We start from the raw sequence: 22,405 nt of genomic DNA, 5'->3' as shown, positions 1-22,405 counted from the left end.
CTTTTTGTTTTGTTTTAGATGTAAGAGCATGCTCATGTTAGGTACTTACATAAATTGTTATATTATTTTTTTCTTATGTAATATCTTTTTGTTTGTTTATGTGGTTCAAACATATTCTTTCCTTAAACTTTTAAAAAATAAAAATAAAATAAAATTTTATTTTGAGGCAAAGTCTCACTAAGTTGCTCAGGCTGGCCTTGAATTAGGCTAATTTTATTGTCTATAAATTATATCTCCATAAAACCATAAAAGTGCTAACCTAGAATAAATGTTTGAGACTTTTTTGTTGTTTGGGGGGTTTTGTGCATTTTGTTTTGTTTTGTTTTGTTTCAGTAGTGGGGACTGAACCCTCATCCTTCACACTAAGCTACATCTCCAGCCCTTTTCATTTTTTATTTTGAAGTTGGGTGTGGTGGTGCACACCTGTATTCCCAGAACTCCAGAAGCTGAGGCAGGAGGATCACTGTGAGTTCAAGGCCAGCCTGGGCTACATGGTGAGATCCTAGCTAAAAAAAAACAGTGCCCTATTTGTTATTTTGAGACAGGGTCTCTCTACGTTGCCCAGGCTGGCCTGAAACTTGTAATCCTTTTGCCACAACCTCCCAGAGTGCTGAGATTACAGACATGCGCTGCCATGCCTTGCAATGCTTGATTTTGTAGAAAGGAAGTCTACAAGCAAACACTTTAGCAGCTATGGAGGCAAAAGGAGAAATTAGTAAGCAATCAGAGAATTTTTGTAGCTCATCCAGGAGAAATTTCCACTCCCCATGGAACCCCAGAAATCCCAGGCCATGTGGCGCTCAACTTGGGACACCCTGTCTGGAAACATAGACGTGTCAGGCACCTGAAATAGACCTAACACAGGCAGTGGCTTCACGGCTTTATCTGGCTGGACAAACACTTAAGGGCCTCTCCACATCTGCTCCCTGGAGCCTCCGAGCCAGAAGAGTGTGTGGGCCTGTAATATGCACTGTGCACTTCCTGAAATGCAGTTCGTATACTTCAGTGACAAGCACCCTGACCTGGGGCAGGGATGACAAAATGTGAGGATGCGATCTATAAGCCATGCTAGATCAGAACCGTCCTCTTCTTTCGCATCATAAAGGAGCAACAGGAATATGTCAAGTAGAACTATCCTACAGGTAGTGGCACATGAAGTAGGAGGATTGCAACTTTGAGCTCAGTCTGGGCAACTTAGCAATTTAGTGAGACCCTAACATAAAAAATAAAGAAAAAGGTTGGGAATGTATCTCAGTGCACAGGCAGCCCTGGGTTCAATCCTCTGTACTGCAATGGAAATTTTAAAACATCAACTAATAGATGACATATTAGGACAAAGTGTGATTATCTGGCCCACCCAATAGCTCAACAATTAGTTTCAGCCAGCCTTGACTGGCTACGTCCAGCTGCAAACTAGAGATGGCCTGACCCAGCTCAGTCTAACCGCACTTAGCTATACACTTTGTACTGTCTGGCCACAAATGTGTCCTGTTTTACTAACTTATTTCAAGGACTTTCTGCCCAGCAATGAGAGATGACCAACACTATTACTCAGTTACTTCAAGGACTTCCTGCCCAGCAATCAGAGATGATTGACAGACACTACCCCACAGAAATTCTCCATGCTTTCAAGCTCCTGTACTTCTTGCTTACAAAACCTATATAAACCAGTTCCAAAGCCAGCTCAGGGCTGATGATGCTTTGGGAGTGATCTCCCATCAGCCTGCTGGTGTAATAAGTTGGTTGCCTTCCAACATCTTGGTGAAGAGTGTTTTCCATGTGGTTCAATACCAGTTCTACAACAGTACCACCACCACCAAAAAAAAAAAAAAAAAAAAAAAAAATCCTATTCATCATATCTTTAACTACATACATAATTTAAAACTTTCTAGTAATCACATTTTAAAAACTGAAAAGAAATGGAGACTTAATTTTTCAATAAACATTTTTATTGATTTGTTTATTTGTTTATAAATGAGTTCTAGGGTTTTTTTGGTTTTCTTTTTTGGTATTTTTGGGTTTTTTGTCTTTTATTTTTTGAGATAGGCCCTCACTATGTAGCTCATGCTGGCCTTAAACTTGCTATGATCGTCCTGCTTCAGCTTCCCAAGTGCTGGGATTACAGGTGTGTGCCACCACACCAGGCTTGGGTTCTAGCTTTTATTTTATTTTATATTTTCTTTCTCCTTTTTTCTAGGCTCTAGTTTTTGGAACAGTTTTAGTTTCATAGCAACATTGAGCAGAAGTACTAGGAATCCAAACAGGATCTCTATGCCTCCTCAGAGTCTTTGTGGTATCCAAACTATTGCTGAGTCACCTTCAGGCCATGGTGCTTGGGGACCCTTAACCTTCCAATTATTCTGATGGTGTTTGGGGACTTCCTCCACGGAATGAGCAGGATGAAGGAGTCTCCCAGCCATCATCCGTTCAGCAAATACTGAACCTCCACCGTGTGCCAGACCCTGTTCTTGGTGTTCTTGATCTCCAGAGCAGAGATTCTAGGGATAGGAGACAGACAGATGCCTTGTGTAAATGTGTGACATTTCAGATAGGGATGAAGGGTACTGAGAGAAGACAGGACACATTAAAGGAAAGGCGTAACTTTGTGAAGTTTTATTAGGAGATTTTCTTCTTTTATGGCTTGTGTTGCTTTGTTTTACATAAGAAACTTTATGTAAACCAAGGTCATGAAGAATTTCTCTTATGTGTTACTCTAGAAGACTTCCAATACTAGGTCTTAGACTGGTGAGTGAGGGTTTCTCTTACTCTCTAATTGTGAACTGTGGTTCTTAGTGGTGGAAAGAGGGAAGTGATGCAAGGAAAACATTCTTCTTAGCCTGTGGTCATCCTGGGTATGGATGGGAGACTGGTTCCAGGACTCCCACAGATGCTCAAGTTCCCTATAAATGTAGTATTTGCAAATAACACCCACATGGCCTCTCAATAGTAACCACCTCTAGTTGACTTACACTATCTAATACAATGTAAGTGCTATGTAAGTAATTGTTGTGTTACACTGGGGAGTAATAACGAGAAAGACGTTCCTACACGTTCAGTATAGGCATTTTTAAGAGAAATCTTCCAGCTGCAGTTGGTTGAACATGCAGATGTCAAATTTGCAGAGGGTCAGTTGTATATATTTATGTATCTGTGTAAACACGCACTGCTGTTTCTTATTTATTATTGAGTGTTTCAATGTCTTTAATACTTGAGCACGCAGTTCCTCTTAAGTGGGAATATTTATTAACAACTAAAGTGCATGCTACACAACAATAACAATAACAAATACATAAATACATAAATAAAGTCCATGTGCTGCTCACTGGGCACAGTGCTGAGATCCTGAGGTGGGCTTAACCATATAAGGACAAAAGACGGTTTCTACTCTCTGTGTACTCATTTGCCAAGTCTATAGTTAAGAAGTGTTGGGAGTAAAAATTGCCATAATGAGCTGGTCATTTGTTAAAATCAATCCTCATGCACGGACCCCTTAATGTTTTACTACCACTTCTCTGCGGGCCAGTGGGCCAGTCTGTCTGTTGGTCCCACGCTCATCGATGATCAGATATGTACAACACAAGGTTACACAATGGCAGTATAAAGCAAGTGGATAGCTAAGGGGAAAAGCACAATTTGCCAGCATTTAGGATTTCATGACATGGCTGAACGTGACCCAGGACGGTTATTAGAATCACTGGCAAAGCCTTCGGCAATGAGGATTCGACATGCTCCAACCTGTTAGTGAGGGAAGAGCTGTGGTGGGAACAATGCTGAACTCTTCAAAAGGGAGAATTTGACATTAAGGGAACAGAAGAGGTGCTTGCAAACTTGATTAAGCCCCAGAAAGTTTATAAATACATGTATTCTATTAAAATATAGCCCAGTATAAAACGAAGGATGGTATGCAGGCCTATCATACAATTTTGGTTAAAAATTTTAACAAAAATCTAAGTAGTTAGTTGTTTTTTGCCCCTGAAATCACACAGTTGAAACATAACTAAACTTGGTTAAACACATAATAACTTTATAATTTGTGTAATGTTTAGTTCATTTTTCAAGAGAACATCCTAATGACACCTATTTTTCTAATGATATTTTGATACTTTTATTTTTAAGTGGGTACTGATTCTCTCTGAGTGGCAGGAAATGTCCCACAGATGCCAGCACTCTCGTTGCTTTTCAGGTGGGTGTAGTGGCGCACGCCTGTAATCCCAGCCCTGGGGAGGCTGAGGCAGGAAGATCGTTGCGAGTTCGAGGCCAGCCTGGGCTACAAAGTGAGCTCAAGGCCAGCCTGAACTGCACAACGAAACCCTGTCTCAAAAAAGATCCCCCCCCAAAAAGGACTTCAGCCATTTGCTCAAGGTCATAGAGATTGTGGGAAGAGCTGGCGGCCAGCGAGGCAGGAAACTTGAGCTCAGACCACATCTCCACCACGCACCACTGCCTCCTAGTGGGGGGCCAGAACCAGAATTGTGGATTCCAGATAAAGTTCAAAACCAAATGTCTTGCATAAAAAGATGCCTGGTGGTCATCTCTGTAGAACTCACAGCAGTGAGTCTCCATTAAAGGTTTCAGCTCAGGGTGGTTTTGAGTAATGACTGACTACATTGTCTGTTGTCTGACCATCATATTTTTCACGTCTAAAAATTTTGAAGTCTAAACCCCACAATCCCTAGTTAAAGTCTATCATCACCCTGTTTCTTAATTACTTCTGCAGGACCTATCAGGGAAGTTAAACATGTCTGTTATAAAAGTTGAGTATTTAATTGCCTTACCTTATAGTTCAGCCAGAAGGTAGACAAAAAAAAAAATGATCTCCCATCTTAAAATGACATACTGTCTTTGTACATCTTTCAAGCAGAGGAAAGGTAATGGCCATGTACAGTTTTAGGCAAGACTGCTGATTTGCAGTCTCTCCAGGAAATTGTAGTGTTTCCGAAGACAATATCCCTCGTCAAAATAAAGTACGCCTGAAGCAAAAGTGATGACCACAGTCCAAGGTAATGACACCATGTGTTTGGTTGGAAACAACTAGAAGACAACACAGTTATCATAGCAGACAGTCCACCCTATAATCTTTCTTTGTTCTCAGGTCCCAGGTCCCCGTCACCCGCGGAACTGGAAAAAAAAATAGTCTTTCCTTTTCCTTTGAGTATTTTGGATTTGCAGATACAGCAGAAGAATCATTCATGACGATGAAATGAAATCTAGGAAGCAGAAACAGATGTATGTTTTAAAGGAAGTTTGGCCCTTGCTTAGTTTCAAGTTTTCAAAGAATGCAAGGCAATGCTATAACATTCTCTAGGAAACAGAAAGGGGATTTATAGGAAGAGGATGGTAGGTAGGGCCAGGCCAGCTGAACAGAGGAGACAGGAGATTGAGGCTTTTTTGGTGATAAGGGGAGTTATCGATGTTAGGGGATCACCAGAAATCTGCTTCTGGGTACATACCCCAAAGAACTGTAGACAGGGACTCAGGGATATTTATACACCCATGTTTAGAGCACTAGTACTATTTGCAGTAGCCAAAAGGCGAAATGCTCCAAGTGTCCATTGACAGATAAATGCAAGGACAAAATGTAGTACATATACATGGGGGATATTAGCGAATTCTAAAAAGGAAAGACAGTCTGACTCATGCTACCACATAGATGAACCTTGAGCACATTATGAGAAGTGAAAAGAGCCACTTACAAAATAATAAATACTGTTGTGCTTTCAACTTTATAAGTTGCCTAGAGTGGTCAAATTCACAGAGGCAAAAAAGTAGGATGCTGATTTCCAAGGATGGGAGGAGGTGGAGAAATGAAGAATTCATGTTATTGAGCACAGGGTTTCAGTGTGGGAAGCCAGGACACCTCCTGGAGGTAGATGGTGCTGATGATTGCATAACTTGAATGAACCCAAAGCCATTGAGCCGTACAACTTAAATGGTTAAAATGGTAAATCTTATGCTATTAAGGAAAGATCAGTAAGGCAAGGCATGGAGAGGACAATGCTATCAAAGGTGATAGTGGTGAAGGATATGAGAAGGAGCAAAAAATATAAGGCTCTAAATAAGATTTCCCAACTCTGTTATGGCGTAAAAATGATGCAAAATAAAGGGAACGCTTGTCAAGTGATAATTTATCGAGGGCCTACAAACTACCAAGGTTTAAATTAAGGATTTTATAGGCATTAATTCATTTATTCTTCACAATAACCCAGTAAAGTTGGGTACTGCTGTTAAACACTTTTGGGATCTAGCAAGATTAAGCATTTGCTCCAGGCACTGAGCCTGCGCCTGTCAATGGAGTCAAGAGATGAAGCCAGGATGTCTGACGAGCCCAGTGGTTCCTGGACGTCAGTGTGCCGCAGAGGACGTCAGTGTGCCCAGGGGGCTTGTAAAGCCACAGATTACTGGGCCCTGTCCACAGATGCTGAGTCAGTCGGCGTGGGGCGGGGTCCAAGGATTTGCACATCTGACAGGTTCCCCAGTTGCTAGTGAGGATCACTCTTTGAGAAGAAGCGAACCCGCCTACATTCTTAACAGCTACAAGGTAACAGTAGAAGGACTTACTCTGTCTAAGAGGAACTTGCAGGGGGAGGGGGTGACACATGGTAATGCAATGTGCTGAAAAGAGCTGGAGCGGGTGGGGACAGGATGGCCGCATTTACTACCCTTTTTCAGCTGTGCCTCCTTCTTCGAAATAACAGCACAGGGCCAGGTGCTAATCTCCATCAACCAGGTATGAGCAGAGGTCTGTTTCCTCGGAAGTAATGGAGAGAGACTTACGGCATCGTGAATTCTCACCAACTTCATCACCCAAATATCCCATAGTCCCTTCAACTTGAATATGAAACCCCATTAAAGGCTGAGCTCCTGGACCTCACAACTCAGATTGCTTTAAACTCAGTGCTACAAAGGTCAGCATTTAATTATTCTTTAATTGATTCATGTGCTTTAGTTTTTCTTTTTCAGCTAGTTTAAAAGGTTTTTGGGGCCAAGGACAGTGACTTATATTTATCTGGGCCGTTGATGTGATCAGAACTGTCTTATACTAGATGTATAACTGATGCCTACTGAAAAAAAGTGTTCAGTGAGTTAGAGATTCCCAGGACATCAATATCAATACAAACAAGTAGGCATATCATGAAAATATTTCAGAGAACATAAATGTTGGCCAGCTGCTGGCAGTCCTGTCACCTGTCCAAACAATGACATAGACAGAAGTACTTGTGGCCCAGTACAACTTCTTGATAGCTACACAAATCCAAGGAAGCTGCAAGGGGATGGTTGTACCCTGAGGTTGTACAATGCACACCTTGTACAACTCTCAATGGTACCTGTGTCTATTGTGTGGAGCACACAGCATATTGGTTCCTTCCAAAGCAAGTGGTAGACCTTATAAATACCATTTCTAACAGCTCTTCCATAAAATCCGCTGCATATTTCTGTAACTATGCTTTCACAATGTTTTATAATTTTCTGATTGCTGTTCTTTCTTCCCCATTATCTTTATTAATGGGCGCCTTAAGGGTAAGAACCATCTCTTCTTATCTTTGTATCCCTAGTGTGAATAGGCAAGTGTAGTGAATATAATAGTTTCCATAAATAGACATTTGTTCTAGGAAGTAGTACGGTTTAAGTATGTCCCACAAATAAGTGTTCGTGAGTTGGAAGCTTGGTTCTTGATGTGGTGATGTTCAGGGGTGCTGGGTCCTTTAAGAGGTGGAGCCTATTGAGAAGTCAAAAGATTGGCCCCGCCTCTTTGCTCTGGCTTCCATCAGGCCATGCATGTGACCTCTCCCTCCCACGTACTTGCTGCCATGATGCCATGAGGTTCTCACTAGAACTGAGGTGATGCTGAAGCCATGCCCTTGAACATCCGGAAATGGGAGTTAGACCATTTTCTTCATAAAATTAGCCTGTTTCTGGTATTTGTTATAACAAAAAATGGATTGGTATAGTGAAGAAAAGATAAGTAATCCTTGTCAGACTGTTGGATGCTCCAGATGGTGGTACCTAGTAAAATGCTTTAAAATTGCTTGGAAAAGTAGCAAAGCAACAGGTAAATTCAAGGGCAAAAAAAGTTAATGGTGCCGTCTGAGTTTCAGTAGTTTACCTCTGCAGAGTCCTATGGTGAGTTTTCTTAACCTTCTCACCTACAATCCACAGCAGCATATGGGTAGAAAATTTTGTCTCCATTTCATGTATTGCATACTCATTTTCAATATCATTTTTCTTTGACAGCTAGTCAAATCAGGACAACTTCTTTCCCCCTACATAGGCATGATGCTCATGAAAACCTTTACAAAGACACACCATTTGAGAGATTGCTGTAAGAATGTAATTGTTATGGTTTGTGCCTGTGTGTCCCCCCAAAGTCATGGGGCAGACTTTTAGAGTTTGATTGATTATGGGTGTGAGAGCTACACCCGCCCTGGGGTGGATAGTTTGCATATGTAAGGGAGAGCAAGAGGCTGCTTGTGGCCATTCCTCCCTTTTAGTGCTTGTTGCTTTTGCTGTATTCTGCCGCCATGAGCTGTAGCCCTCTGCCATGTGGCACTCTGCCTTGTAACCTGCCAAGTATGGACTAAAACCTCTACAAACTGTAAGCGAAATAAACCTTTCCTTCCTTAATTTGGGGCATCAGGTATTTTGTCCCAGCAACGAGAGAAAAATAACCAAGACAGTAATAAAATTCATAAGTGCTTTATTCCCTAATACCTTTTGCTGGGGGGGGCGGTGTTACTGGGGATTGAACCAATGTCTTTGCACTGGGCTACATCCCCAGTCTTGAGGATTGAGACAGAGTCTTGCTGAGTTACCCAGGCTGGTCTCAAACTTGCAATCCTCCTGTCTCAGCCTCCTAGAGTGCTGATATTATAGGTGTGCACTCCTACACCTGGCTTCTTCTATCATCTTATCATTTGCCCTTTCTGTTAACCATCAGGTAGTGTCATGAAGTGTTGTCCATGTCCTGGCACATGCCAGGATGATATTCCCCATCTCCCTTAAAGTTAAGTGGGCCAGGTGACTTGCTTTGGTCAGTGAATATAGGGGGATGTGTGTCATTTTCTGATGGAAGTTTTAAGAGCTGCCGTGCAATATCCTGCTTCATCCTTCCTATTGCACTGTAATGGTCAAACAGAAGACTCCTTCAGCCTGTGGTTTCTGAGTAATTTCCATGAGTAATATGTTCACCTTTCTTACTGATGGGAAGTCAAAATGATCAAAGGAAATGCTTCTTTGAAGTGCCTTAGTGAAATAACTGGCTAGACGCATACATTTCAATTCCCCACCTTTTATTTGCAGACTTACTTTATGGTCCATTATGATCTGTGTGAGCAGGGTGGTTTCGAAGGCCTCTGCAGGGTCAGCAGTCCTTCCCAGGGTAAACACGTGTCTACTGTCTTTGATTAGTGCCCTCCACAGCCGTCGGTCTCCATCAACGTTAGGGACCTCAGACTCACAGAATTATGAGCTTTGCTCAAAGCAAATTCTCTTACCCATCAATCCTAAGAGCTATCTGAAAGCTGTCTATGCCCTCTAGATCACCCTAATTTTTGCCTCTCTTTTGCTCTTGGCCAGTCCATCGGCTCCCTCTGAGGTCTTTCATCTGCCCAAGTTTGGAACATACCACATGGGCCACTGGCTACCTATTGGACTTCAAGGCTGTTGATCTTTCCTTGTTCCCTCGGGCTCAGGGCCAGGGCTGAGTGTGGACAAAGTATTGAGTGGGTTACTTTTATTCTCAGGTCCACACATCCCTCTTCACACTGGGGTAACAACTCAGGTGAATCTTGCATTGTCTTTACTAATTGTGGCTCTTCAGCAGATACATTTCTACATCTCCGCTTCCTGGGCTCTTAAACACTAATCTTAGTTCCGTCCAAAGATGGCTGTGAGGCTCAAGTAATATAGCACATATTGACCCTTGTAAATGGTCATTGCTCAATATATTCTGACAGTCATCACAAGTCGTGTCAGCTTTAGACTTAAAAGATACCAATGTGTGGTGAGGGGCAGCTGCACACCTGCTGGGCTGTGAGAAGCCGAGTGTGCTGGAAGGAGCCTGGGTTGTGCGGGGAGGTGGCCTGTGCAAATTGCACTGCTCAGCATGGCTCCCTGCCCTCTGCTGACTTGCATGTAGAGAGCAACTCTTCGGAAAGAGCAAACACTTTGCATATCAGCTGCTGGTGGTGAGCCAAATAAAAGCAAAGTGAGGAGCACTGGAAAGCAATGGCCCTGGTGCAAGAAACCCTCAGGACTCTGGCGTGAAGGGAGGAGTGGGAGATAAAGCTGTGTGGTGCCTGAGACTGATGGAGGGCGGGGTCCACCACACATGTTCTGCAAAGGAAGGAAAACACAGTTGGTGAAATGTAGAAAGTAGTAAACGTTGAGCAAACAGCTAGCATGAAAACTGCTTATTGAGTGAGCAAGTGAGCCATAGAACTGTGGTGAGGGATGGACACAGGCAAGTAGGGTGAGAGGGTGTGCAGGAGGCGTGAGTCTTGATGGGATGGAGCTGTAGAGAAGGTGAGGGGTCTCTGAATGTTGCCTTCTCAGTGAGAGGTGGGTGGACTGCACCAACTGGATTCCTGCCCAGTGTCAAGGGTCAGCGTCACTTGGCTGGTGTATGTCTGCCCATGTGTTAGCCGATGCTCTGCTTGAGGGAGGGTTCAGCATTGATCGCTGGCCTTCCTCCAGAACCAGTTCAGTGCCTGGCATATGGTAGGTGTTGTGTAATAGCTTACTGAGTGAGTAATGGATGAATCCATCCTGGAACTGGGTTCCAAGTCTAACAGATAGGAAGCATTGCTAAGGTGGTCGGGTAAGACCCTAGGGTTTCCATCCAGGAGCCAGATAGATGGAGGCATCTGGGGTAGGAGAGCCCTCCCTGAGGATTCCAGTGTGAAGCTGGGAGGTCCAAGGATCTGCACTCAGCATTGCAAAAGCAGGCTCTATGAGGAAGATGCAGGAGAAGGTGGGTGGGGGCTCCTGTTAGAGGAGTCTGTGCTTGTGCAAAGCATAGTGCCAAACCCGGGCCTTCTAACAAGCCTCAGAAGGGTCCCTGTCCCCAGGGATTAAGTTCTCTGTGTGCGGAGCGTGTTGTAAAATCTCTGCCTGTTTTCAAGTCCCCCAGGCTCTTTCCTGGATACTACAGTGAAAGTATTGATCAAACACTTCTGTGCCAGGCATCTGCAGAGTGCCTTTTCTTCTTTAATTTAATTCTCACGTAAATCCTCCAAGGTAGATAGCATTCTTCCCATATTAAAAAATGGGAACTAAAGCTTAGTAAATTATAGATCAGGGATTGAAGCCCATGGTTTAATGCTGCAATCACTCATGCCATCAACCACTAAGAAAAACTCCGAGCTTTGCTTTTTTTAGGTTAGAGTGTGTGAGTATGGTGAAAATATAAAATACCTACTCAGCTTTTGGTTCTTTGCTGAATGATGGTTCTATAAGTCCTTCAGTATACCCTTATGTTTCTAGGCTAAGGAGAAGTGAATGGAAACAGGCTGTGAGGTGACCTAGCGACCTCTGCCCCCACAGATCACACTCTCCTCTAACCCCTTAACTAGAGTATAATCAGGACCTGGGACTGCCTTCTAACTATGGGCACGAGGCAAAGGCAATGCTGTGTGACTCCCATGGTGATGTTAGTTCATGTAAGTCTCTTCCTAGACTATTCACTACAACCTCTCCAAGGCTGCAGCAGATTAAGAAGTGAGTTGCTATGAAACCTATAATAGCAAGGAAGTAAATTCAATAACATGAGGGGTTTGGAGGCAAATCCTTCCCCCTGCCCACCCTCTGATGGCAATTCTGACTTGACTGGCAGCCTGCTGAGGCTGTAAGGAGAGAGTCCAACAGAGCTGTGTCTGGAGCCCTGACCCAGAAAAACTGAGATAATCAATGAATGTGGTTTTAAACTGCTAAGTGTGTGATAGTTTGTTATAACTATAGAAAACAAATATACAGACCATTGTTTGACAAAACCAGCTCTGCCATTTGATGATTAGATGGGCTCATGGGGTTCAGAGGATGGTGCGAAGCTGTTCTTGGGCTTTTTCCATGGGTGGACATCAGTCTATGAGGATTCTTCTCTTTGGTGGGGGATAGGGAGGTCTTTTTCTTTGTTCTCAGCCAGGCCTCAGCCTCCCAACTCTCCCCTGACATCCTTGTTCTCAAGCCCTAGCAGAGCCCAGCAGTGGAAAAGAGTATCTTCATTTCTTGGGGCAGCTACAAAAGATTACCATAAACCATGTGCTTATGGGCAAGCAGAAATGTGTTCTACACGGTTCTGGAGACTGGGGAGTTCAAGGGCAAAATACCAGCAAACCAGTGTTTGGGGCGGGCGGGTTTCCTCCGGGATAGCTGTGTTCTCCCTCCGACCTCACCTGGTGGGTAGAGTTTTTCTATGGTCTTTTAGAAGGACATGAATCCCACTCATAAAGGTGCCTCCTCCATGACCTCCAAAAAGCCCCACCTCCAAATACCATCTCCTTGGGAGTTAAGATTTCAACACAAGTCGGTGGGGGGACACAGACATTCAAGCAGTTGCAGAGGTTCCACTTCGTACTGTTCTGTCCTTTGGAAGGCAGGTAAAGCAGCATGGGGTGGCCTTGGGGTGAAGCATCAGCAAGATCCGCCTCCCTTTCTTGTATACATCCTGATCCCTTCTAATCTTATATTTCTCAGCACTGTTTTGCCAGAAGTTTCTGTTGCTTGCTTCCACGTCACAAAGACCCCCTTCTGTTATTGTAGTTGGTATAAACCTGTTTCCAAAGGTGGCATTAGTCAATCACCTCACCCCTAGGAATGAAGGTGGAGAAGAAAATTCCGTAGAGCCTTCCCTTCTTTTTGGAAATGAAGGTTTTATATTACCGAGAGCAGGGAAACTGTAGGTTAAAGGCTAAATTCCTTTGGTTATAATGTAATAATAAAACTTTTTTTCATCTCAAAAAATAAGGATCAAATAAAACTTGTGCTTCACCTAATTGTGTGTGCAAATACTATCACTGTCCTTCTTGCTGTGACATGTTTGTGCTGGCTGCAGCCTGAAGTACTCTCGGATGGAAGTTCCTGGGGGTTTGGGCAGTGGGGAGCTGATCCCGGGCAGGGAGGGCAGGTGACCTACTGACCGCACTCAGAGTCCCTCCCTGTAAGCAAAACAATTGCTCCACCGACATCCGTCATTTGGCTCTGTTGAAGGGTGGTAGGAGGGTGTGTTTTGCCTGCTTTGTTGTAAGAAGGAAAGGGAGGGTTTCTCTGTCCTGGATGAGGAGGCAAAGGTGGCATTCTTGTATTTTTGTTCGATCCTTTTTCATGAGCAACCTCACCTGTCAAAACATGATGAAAAATGGAAGTAGACCAAAAGAGAAAGAGGCAGGAACTAGTGAGATAATGAACTAAACTGAACCAGAGCCTTAAAACACAGTACAGAAGATGTCTGACTGCATTTTGTTTTGTAATTGCTGAACTGAGTTTTCTTGGATAACTTGTGTGTGTATGTTCCTATATTTATCTCCTACTAACTGTGGAATGCAGTATATAGGGAAATGGATATTTTAGGATACTATGGTTCAGGTAGATAGAATCATAAGTAATTTTGAGCTAATAGGATCAAACATATTGTTGTGCTTTGAATGTGTCCTCTAAAGTTCATGTGTTGGAAATTTAAATCCTGAATTCATGTATTAATGATATTTGGAAGTGGGCCCTTTTGGAGATAGTTAAGAGTTAGATGAGAGCATGAGGGGGTCCCCTAGAGGGTGTTAGTGTCTTTGTAAGAAGAGGAAGTGTCCTGCATCAGCAGGTCTGATCTCTCCTGCCATACAAACCCCCTGCCATGTTAGGACGTGGCAGGAAGTCCCTCACCCTATCCCAGTCTCATGCTCTTGGCCCTTCCAACCTTCTAAATATGAGAGAAGTACTAGAAAATGAACGTAGACACATATTCACTCGCTCTGTAAAATCTTTGTCCACTGAATTAAAACTAGTAATCTCCAGCTTTTTCAGGCATAATTTTGTGTTTTTCTCATAATTATCTCCTCTAGTGCCCTGAATGTTTGCTCACTCTCTTCTCGGATCAGTTAAAAACTTTCCCTTGATTTTGTGTCCCTCAGAATTACACAGTGTCCAAACCCATCTCTGTCACTTCAGCCCTGCTCCACCATTGAAGTCAAAGCCTTCTCCCTGTCGCCCATCTCTCTGAGTTTCTGATACACAGCTTCCTCTCAGCCCTTTTTGCTTGGGTCAGCTGATGCAACATTCCTCAAACATTCTCTCTTCCTGTTTGCATCAACAACATCCCAGAAGTTTTCTAAGGACATTTCTTCCCCCACTGCCTCTTCAAGGGTTGAGCAGTTGTGTGTTTTGTTTCATTTCATTCATTTTTCCCTTCCTGATGCCTCTTCTACCATAAGGCTGAGAAGTAGAAAAGGCATCCTCCTGGCTCTGCACGGTTGGGGACAAAGCATTTCTCCTCCTTTCCTCCCATGCTGGTCCTGTTGTTTTCTTGCTCTCTGCTCTCTCCTGCTCCCTTGAAGAACACTAAGCCCCAGGCATATACTTCCCTTACCCAACTCCTGCATCATTCTGCAGCCTCAACTCCACAGGTGACCCCTCCACACCACTTCCTTAAAATCTTCCCCACTTACTCCATCTCACCTCTCACCTTCTTGGCCACTCTTGCCCCTTTGTTTACATCACCAGTGACATTTCCTTTCTGAAACCTCCAACCACTACCTTCTCCCAGGTCATCAGCTGACTTGCTTTGTAGTTAGGCTGATTTTCCTTTGTGGATGGAACCTCCCACTTAAAAAGAATATTCTCTAAGCCTGTTCCCATCTTCACTACTGTTCCCATCCAACTTAGAGTCCGTAGCTGTTGATATTCTTTTAAAAGTATTCTTGATTCATTGGCTGTTCATAGGTAAACTTTCATCTAAATTTCTTCCTGTATAAAAATTAACTCAATATCATCATGTATGTAAATAAAACCTACAGAAGATAACAGAGCTGGGGATATAGCTCAGTGGCACAGTGCCTGCCTGGCAAGCACAAGGTCCTGAGTTCAATTCCCAGTACCAAAAAAAGAAGATAACATAGAAGAAAGTCCCTGGACTGTGAGCTTGGCGAAAAGTTCTTAGATATGACATCACATGGATACACAATCTGTTTTTTTTAAAAAATGGATAAATTCACGACTTCATCAAATTTTAAAAGTTTCATTGTATAATAGGTCCTGTGTGGAGTTATGTTTGTGAATTACATATCTGATGGCCTGACAAAGGACTAGGTTCAAGAGCATATGAAGCATTCTTGGGTACAACATTAAAAAAAAACAACAATTTGAAAGTTGGTGAGACATGCAGATTTTCACCAACCAGTGAAACAAACAAGCACTGGAAAATATGGTCAATGACATAAATCACTAATGCAAGTCGAGACCGTCACCATACAAATATACAAAAGCAACTAAAAAATACCATATAAAAACAACTAAAATAAAAATTATTGACAATGTACTGATTTAAATAAATGATTGAATAAATAAAACATGGATGTGTTAAATATACACAGTGCTTTAAAATTAAATTAAAAGTAAATTTTTACCAAGGAAATGTAATATACATCATGTTATGAAATAAATATTAATGTTGTGAATATTTCTGCATTTATCTCATACTGTAAGTATATCCTTTAAAATTATCTATGGTTAGCAAACAGTATTTCTTGGGAAGAGTTCTCTTTTGTTCTGAAATTAGGAACTTCCTGCTTTTTTGGTGCTGAAAAAACCTTTTTTTTTTTGAAATGATGGAAATGGTAGCTTTTCGTTATTGTTGCTGTTGGCAAATTAACAGTTTGGCAACTTTATGCTGGCTTTCACAACTGTTTTGGGAAGATTTACTGTCCTGAAAAATTTAAGTCTGGGAACCACTAATCTAAGAATGTTATCATTGTAAAATATGGGGGACTAAATAGACAAAAACATTTGGAATTTCTACATAAAATATGAACTCAGAAACTTTAGTTGGTGGTAGTAGTTTGTGTTTCATAAACTTTACTTTGTGAAATTTGAGTTTCTTCTACCACTTCTTTACTAGGTGATTTTATCAACACCAGATCTGAAAAGAACTGAAATTACAGGAACTGGACTATAGTAGAGCTCCGGGTATCATATATCTTGGGAGTATGTACTTTTCTGTGGGTAATGAACTATAAACATTTCTGTCATACTTGTCTTCATTTGCTGACTCTCTGTGTATTAGCTTTAATATTTTTTGCTCTTGTTATCAGATGAATCCTATATATTAGTGAAAGCTGCAAAATATGCAATAGTGGGTGGGTGATTTCTTATGTTTTGTATCAAAGAAACTAAACTGATGAAAAATATGGGAGCATGTTTCTGACTGTAAAAATTGCTTTTACTTACATTACATAGTATTGGTAAGACAGCCACTCCATTGAAGTGTGAAAATTATCTCCTCGTGAATTCTTACCCTACTTGGGAAATGTTGAGATGTGTGTAGTTTTAATCTGCTCCAGGGCTTTCCAAGGATGTAAAAATAGGCACTGATTAGATTTCCCCCTCATTTCAATCCCTGCCCCAATTCAGATGCATCTAATCTTGCCCCATTGGGAAGCAGATCCTTTCCCTGGTTCTGTGCCATCTGCATTTCAATGAGCTGTAGAGGGAGAACAATTTCCCTGACACCTATAGTTGCAGAATGAGACCATTTGCAGAGACTGTGTTTCGCCCACAGCAGGTATTTTTACATAAATTTGCGTTAATAGGGAAAGCGGGAGAGGTATCTCCTTAGCGGTTCCTTGCTTAGCCTGGAGACCGAAATGTGCGGTGTGGAGCCCTAGCTGTTTTTGAAAATTCATTCCCCATTAGATCACTTGCATATTCCAACTTTACTCAGATCAGAGTTTTTATTGCTGATGTTCATTCATTCATCTATTCCTTCATTTGTTCATCCAGTCATTCATTCTTTATCATGCAGTACTGGGGATGGAACCCAGGGCACTCTACCACTGAGAGGAAACCTCAGTCCTTTTTATTTTTATTCTGAGCCAGGGACTCACTAAATTGCCCAGGAGGGCTTTGAACTTGCAATACTCCTGCTTCAGCCTCACGGTTACCTAAAATTTTAAGTGGGTATCACCATGCCCATTATAGCTGCTGATATTTAAAAATGATTTGTCAAAGGCTACTTGAATACAGTATGCTCCAGTTACCACAATTTAATTTCAATTTAATTTTTATTACAAATGAATAAATAAAAAATCTGTAAGGTCTCAATTTGGGGTAGCTCCTTATAGCCAAGTAAACAGAGAGCAAATCCTTGACTGGTGTCACTTCTTTCAAACAATAAAATATTTGACATTGATTTCTTTGTAGATAATAGTGATTTAGGAGATATGCAAATATCAGTGGAATCAGAGAACAGTAGAATAGGAGCAAACTGTCTCAAATTCATTTATACATGAAAACATAACATTGAGAATATTTTGAGAAAGAAGATAGAGAGTTTGGAGATTGGGAAATAAATTTGCAAAAAAAACCCACTTCAAGAAATCAAAAATTCCTAAACATTTTAAGCTAAAATTGAGTTTGTGTTAAGTTCTTCTAAAGAATAGAAGAGGTTAATGTTTTTAGCAGCAAGAAATCATTAGGAAATTCACAAATTATACTTTTATTTATTCTTCCACTGTGAAGGATACACATTTGTTAGCTTAAGTAAAATCTGCTTTACATGGTTTCACTGTGGAAAAAATAATATTGACTAAGCCTCTGATCCTGCCTGATATGAAACTGATACACATTCCGGATTATGGAACTTTTCAGCTGGAAAGTACCTTTGGATGATATTTAAAGGCACTAAGAATCTTAACCTGTGCACCATTTATAGTTGACAAGATGTAATAATAAATGCCATAAAGTGTGACTAATCATATTTATCAGTAGCACAGATGGAGTCCTAGTTAACGAACTTATTAATTCTCATCTGTTACTGGGTAAAGACCTTCACAGGACTCCAAAATTTTTTCTGGGCCAAACTTTGGAGATGAGAGTCTGACTTCAGGATTTTACATAGGCGAGGAGACCGAGACTGAGAAAGTTGACCACACGAAGATCACACAGCCCCTTTGTGATACAGCCAGGTGCAGCCCCAGGAAAGTTGACCACACGAAGATCACACAGCCCCTTTGTGATACAGCCAGGTGCAGCCCCAGGAAAGATCAAGAAAGGCCCGCAAATGGACCTCTAAGGCCTCTGTTCAGGGCAGCAGCCATGGAGCAGTGGAGCCTCTGAGGGGGTGGGACCCTCGGAAGAACCAGAGTGAAGCTGAGAGACAACAAACCCAGGTCATACCACAATGACACTTCATTTTTTTGTTTTTGTCTTTGTTTACTTTGGACAGGGTCTCGATATGTGTTTGAGGCTGGCCTTGAGCTCACTGTGTAGCCTAGGCTACCCTTGAACCCACAATAATCATCCTCCCTCAGCCTCCCAAGTGCTGGCACTACAGGTGTGCACCACCACATCCCACTCTGAGTGACACTTTGAAAGGCTCTGTGAGAAACCAGAATATGCTTCTCCCTCAAAGCAAAGGATTGTTGAGCCAGAGACAAGAAGAAAGAATACAGGAGAGGTGCCTGGTCTCCCTCTAGCTGTATAAAAGCAGGACATGGATTTATAGAGACAAAAGGAATGCTGCCTTCACACACACACACACACACACACACACACACACACACACACACACACCACGTACCAGAGAGCAAAGGTTAACCACCGAAGACAACTTTAAACCCTCATTGCCTGTAGATGATACTTGAGGAATTTATATTGGCAGGCTTTGCTAACTAACCGCCTTTATCTGCCCTTTGTTTGCTCTTCTCCAAGCTGCTGCCCGCAGTCAAAGTCCTTTTCCTTTGTCCTACCATTTCGATAAAAATTTACCATGCTTTGTAGAAGACAGTATGTGAGCCGCAGTTGGAAACCAACTCAGAACTGATTCTCTGGGTGTCTTGTATGTGTCTATGAAATATATGTGTTAATCAATCAACTCATTTGTTTTCTCTTGTTATTCTTCTGCAGCAGGTGCCAATTCCAAGTAGGAATTTACTGGGGCCTGGGGGTGTAGCTCAGGGATAGAGCACTTGCCTACCATGCACAAGTCCTTGAGATCAATTCCTAGTATGAGGGGGGGGGGGAACGAATTTATTGGGAGTTATTATAGCATCCTTCCAGCTCTTTTTCTGTTTGTTGGTCATCTTGGTGAGGAAGAACTATTAACTCAGATTAGAAATTCACAGAGTAAGATTTGTAACTCATTATATATAAAGAAATCTAAAAAATTGTTTCAAAACCTGGAAACTCTACCACAGCGGCCAGCACCTTTGGGCTCTGGGCACCAACTCTCTGGGTTTGGTTGCGAGGTAAAAGAAAAAAATGAATCACAGCGCCAGTCACTGTAACTCATAGCAAAGTCTTGTTTTTATCTTGAGGTCCCTGGGAAATCATTTCAAGTCAAACACCGAAATAGAGAAGACTAATACTCTGGTTTCTCTTAGATCGTATAAATCTTTCACCTTTACTAAATAGAGAAGAGTATGTTCAAATTCTCACTTGAAACGTTTAAACGATTTCCATCTTTCTGTTCATTGCTGGTTGTACAAGTTTGGGCACGTAATTTACCCTGTCTGTGCCCTGAAAGCAGGCCTTCCGTGGACGGTGATGGTATTCGGAGCTGCACGACTAAGTGGTCAAACTGTGTAGGAAAAGAAAGAAAAGAAAAAGGAAAAAGGAAAGGAAAACACAAGGACCTAACGGAACAGCAAGAGTGACGCTAGAGCCCACGTCTCGCGATAGTTCATTCGCGGAGGGAATCTCGCGAGCACTGCTCCTGGAGTCCCGGATGAAGCTGTGAAGCGCAGGTCTCAGCCCCTAGAACTGCCTGGGCATTTCCTTTGTCTGCGTCTCACGACGGAAGCCGTATATGAAAGACGATGTCCGGAAGCTTCTACTTTGTAATCGTTGGCCGCCATGATAATCCAGTTTTTGAAATGGAATTTTTGCCCGCTGGGAAAGCAGACCCCAAAGATGACCGTCGTCATCTGAACCAGTTCATTGCTCACGCTGCGCTGGACCTTGTGGATGAAAACACGTGGCTCTCGAACAATATGTACCTGAAAACTGTGGACAAATTCAACGAGTGGTTTGTGTCAGCGTTTGTCACCGCCGGCCATATGAGATTTATCATGCTTCACGACGTAAGGCAAGAAGACGGAATAAAGAACTTCCTTACTGATGTTTACGATTTGTATATAAAGTTTGCAATGAATCCATTTTATGAGCCCAACTCTCCCATTCGATCAAGCGCTTTTGAGGGAAAAGTTGAGTTTCTTGGGAAGAAACACCTTTTAAGCTGAAGGCAGAAAAATTTCAAAATAAACAGTGTCACAATGGTGTATACTCAGCAACGTGTACCTTGTAAGTAACTTGATTAACTAGCCTGGAAAATCTTTTACTTGTCTCAGTTTATCTAAACCTAGTGGAACTTCTTTTATAATTTAAAAATAGTACATTCTGTTTCATCTTGGTTATCAACAGTCTTTGCTTGTGAAGTATTATTTATAAAGTTCTTTATCAATAATTTTGAAATATTTGTATTTTAAAAATTGAGAAGCTTTTGACTTTCCTTATCCAGAAAGTTTGACCTTGATGTGGGAATTCATAACACGAATGTCGTCGTCAAGATTTGGCAGACAGATTTAAATTAAAAGATGGCGCGGAAGGAAATGAAATTGATAGCCCATGCAATGACTTTCTTGTGCATTTGGAGATGTACTGTAAACATTTCTAACACACAGCACTACCTAAGAAGCTGAAGCAAAACATCTTTACAGTGCTAAATGTTATGTACCTGCCTCTGTCAGAGACTGGGAATAGTGGTCATCACTGCTATAATTTTAGAATGTTGGACCCATAAGTATATGCTGGACCACAGTTACATGGTGAAATGTGTTGCCTCTGTCACTGTATGTTCTTGTATTTCCTTTCAGAAAGTAAGCTGGGACTTGAATAGGCCGATTTCTATCAGTACTTGTAAAAAGCTGTAATACAGTTTAAGAACTGTTATTAAAGAAAAGTTTGGGTTACACTGACTTTTGGCTTTTTGGGGTGTACACTAAAGGAGGCCAGTAGTTGTCCCTTCTGTACAATACTAAGTGTGTGATTTCAGTGTAAATTAATGAATATCTGTGGATATTTTCTGTGCTTACTATGAGTGCCTGAAGAATTTTGTTCTGTTCTGAATGATTTTTGAGCAAGTAATTCTAAGCTTGGTCCTATGTCCTTATGCCATCAGATTTTACTCTTTCGTTTATTTGATTTCTTAAATAAAGATGTTTGTCCAAGAAAAAAAAAAGATTGATGAGGGGATGAGAGGAGTAGACAGGAAAAGACAAAGACCTGAAGTGACAGCATTCCATACACCCATTCAGTATTACCAGTAAGTAGTAGGTAGAGATAGTGAGACCCTGTCTCAAAAACAAAAACAAAACAAACAGAAAACTAGGAGTTAGAAAAGGAGAGACACTCTGGCTTTGGAAATTGAAATTGGACCTTAAATCTGTAGCCCTTTGATTCTTTTTTCTTTACAAGGTTTTCCAAGATGAGGTCTCACTGTGCTATCCAGGCTGGTCTCCAGCTCCTGGGCTGAAGTGATCCTCCTGGTTCAGCCTCCCTAGTGCCAGGACTATAGGCACAGGCCACACCACATCAGCCCTTTGGAATGCTCATTTACCCATAAATATCCTTAGCTCTTTATTTTTTTATTTTTAATTTTTTTTTTTGAGGCAGTGTCTCATTGTATAGTGCAGACTGGCCTTGAACTTGCTTATGTAGGCCAGGCTGGCCTCGAACTCAGAGAGATCCTCCTGCCCCAGCCTCCTGTGTTTGGGAATTGCAGGCATGTGCCACCACACCCAGCTCTTTCCTCTTTAGTGCTGAGACGTTTTCAGCAGCCCCACTTTGCGCTGTGCTGCGCATCTTGTGCACAGCTGTTCTCTGAACTACAGGAACAGAGAGCAGAACTTCTGGGGTTCGAATGTGCCCCCAGTTTCATGTGTTGCAAACTGAGTCCCCAGTGCACAGTGTTGAGAAGCGGGAGCTTTATTCACAGATTAATGGACAAACAGGTTACCTGGAAGGGGCTTTGTTCCGAAAGCAAACACTCCTCTGTATGCTCGCTGTGTGTCACCGGGTAAAGCCCCACACGGCACCACTACGTGCTGATGCTGTACTTTTGGACACCTCAGCCTCCGGACCCCTACCTCTTCTCCATAGCTTTACTCCAGGGCTTGTGGCTTTTTGTTTTTTTCCTTTCAGACTCATC

At 42.1% G+C, this 22,405-nt stretch overlaps 2 protein-coding genes across 3 annotated transcripts in view; both read left to right on the top strand.

The window, feature by feature from the left end:
- Positions 1 to 22,405, top strand: part of Eea1 (early endosome antigen 1) — a 199,222-nt gene that overhangs the window by 11,563 nt on the left and 165,254 nt on the right. The window lies entirely within an intron of this gene.
- Positions 17,746 to 21,167, top strand: LOC102024182 (trafficking protein particle complex subunit 2-like). 2 transcript variants are annotated; one of them, XR_259410.2, is made up of 3 exons: positions 17,746 to 18,368; positions 19,727 to 20,499; positions 20,717 to 21,167. XR_259410.2 is itself a non-coding variant. In XM_005374461.2 (2 exons), the coding sequence occupies exon 2, from the start codon at positions 20,016 to 20,018 to the stop codon at positions 20,436 to 20,438; it is 423 nt and encodes a 140-aa protein (XP_005374518.1). In that variant the 5' UTR covers positions 17,749 to 18,368; positions 19,727 to 20,015; the 3' UTR covers positions 20,439 to 21,167. The 2 variants fall into 2 exon arrangements, 1 of the variants encoding a protein (XP_005374518.1); XM_005374461.2 differs by having other exon boundaries at positions 17,749 to 18,368; positions 19,727 to 21,167.

Source organism: Chinchilla lanigera, unplaced genomic scaffold (assembly GCF_000276665.1).
Source record: "Chinchilla lanigera isolate Chin_1 unplaced genomic scaffold, ChiLan1.0 scaffold00004, whole genome shotgun sequence".
NCBI classification, from domain to species: Eukaryota; Metazoa; Chordata; class Mammalia; order Rodentia; family Chinchillidae; genus Chinchilla; species Chinchilla lanigera.
The sequence above is the reverse complement of the archived record's forward strand: the minus strand, read 5'-3'. Positions and strand labels throughout refer to the sequence as shown.

Coding starts and splice junctions, on each gene's coding strand:
- LOC102024182 (XM_005374461.2), top strand. CDS start 20,016: ATGTCCGGAAGCTTCTACTTTGTAATCGTTGGCCGCCATGATAATCCA.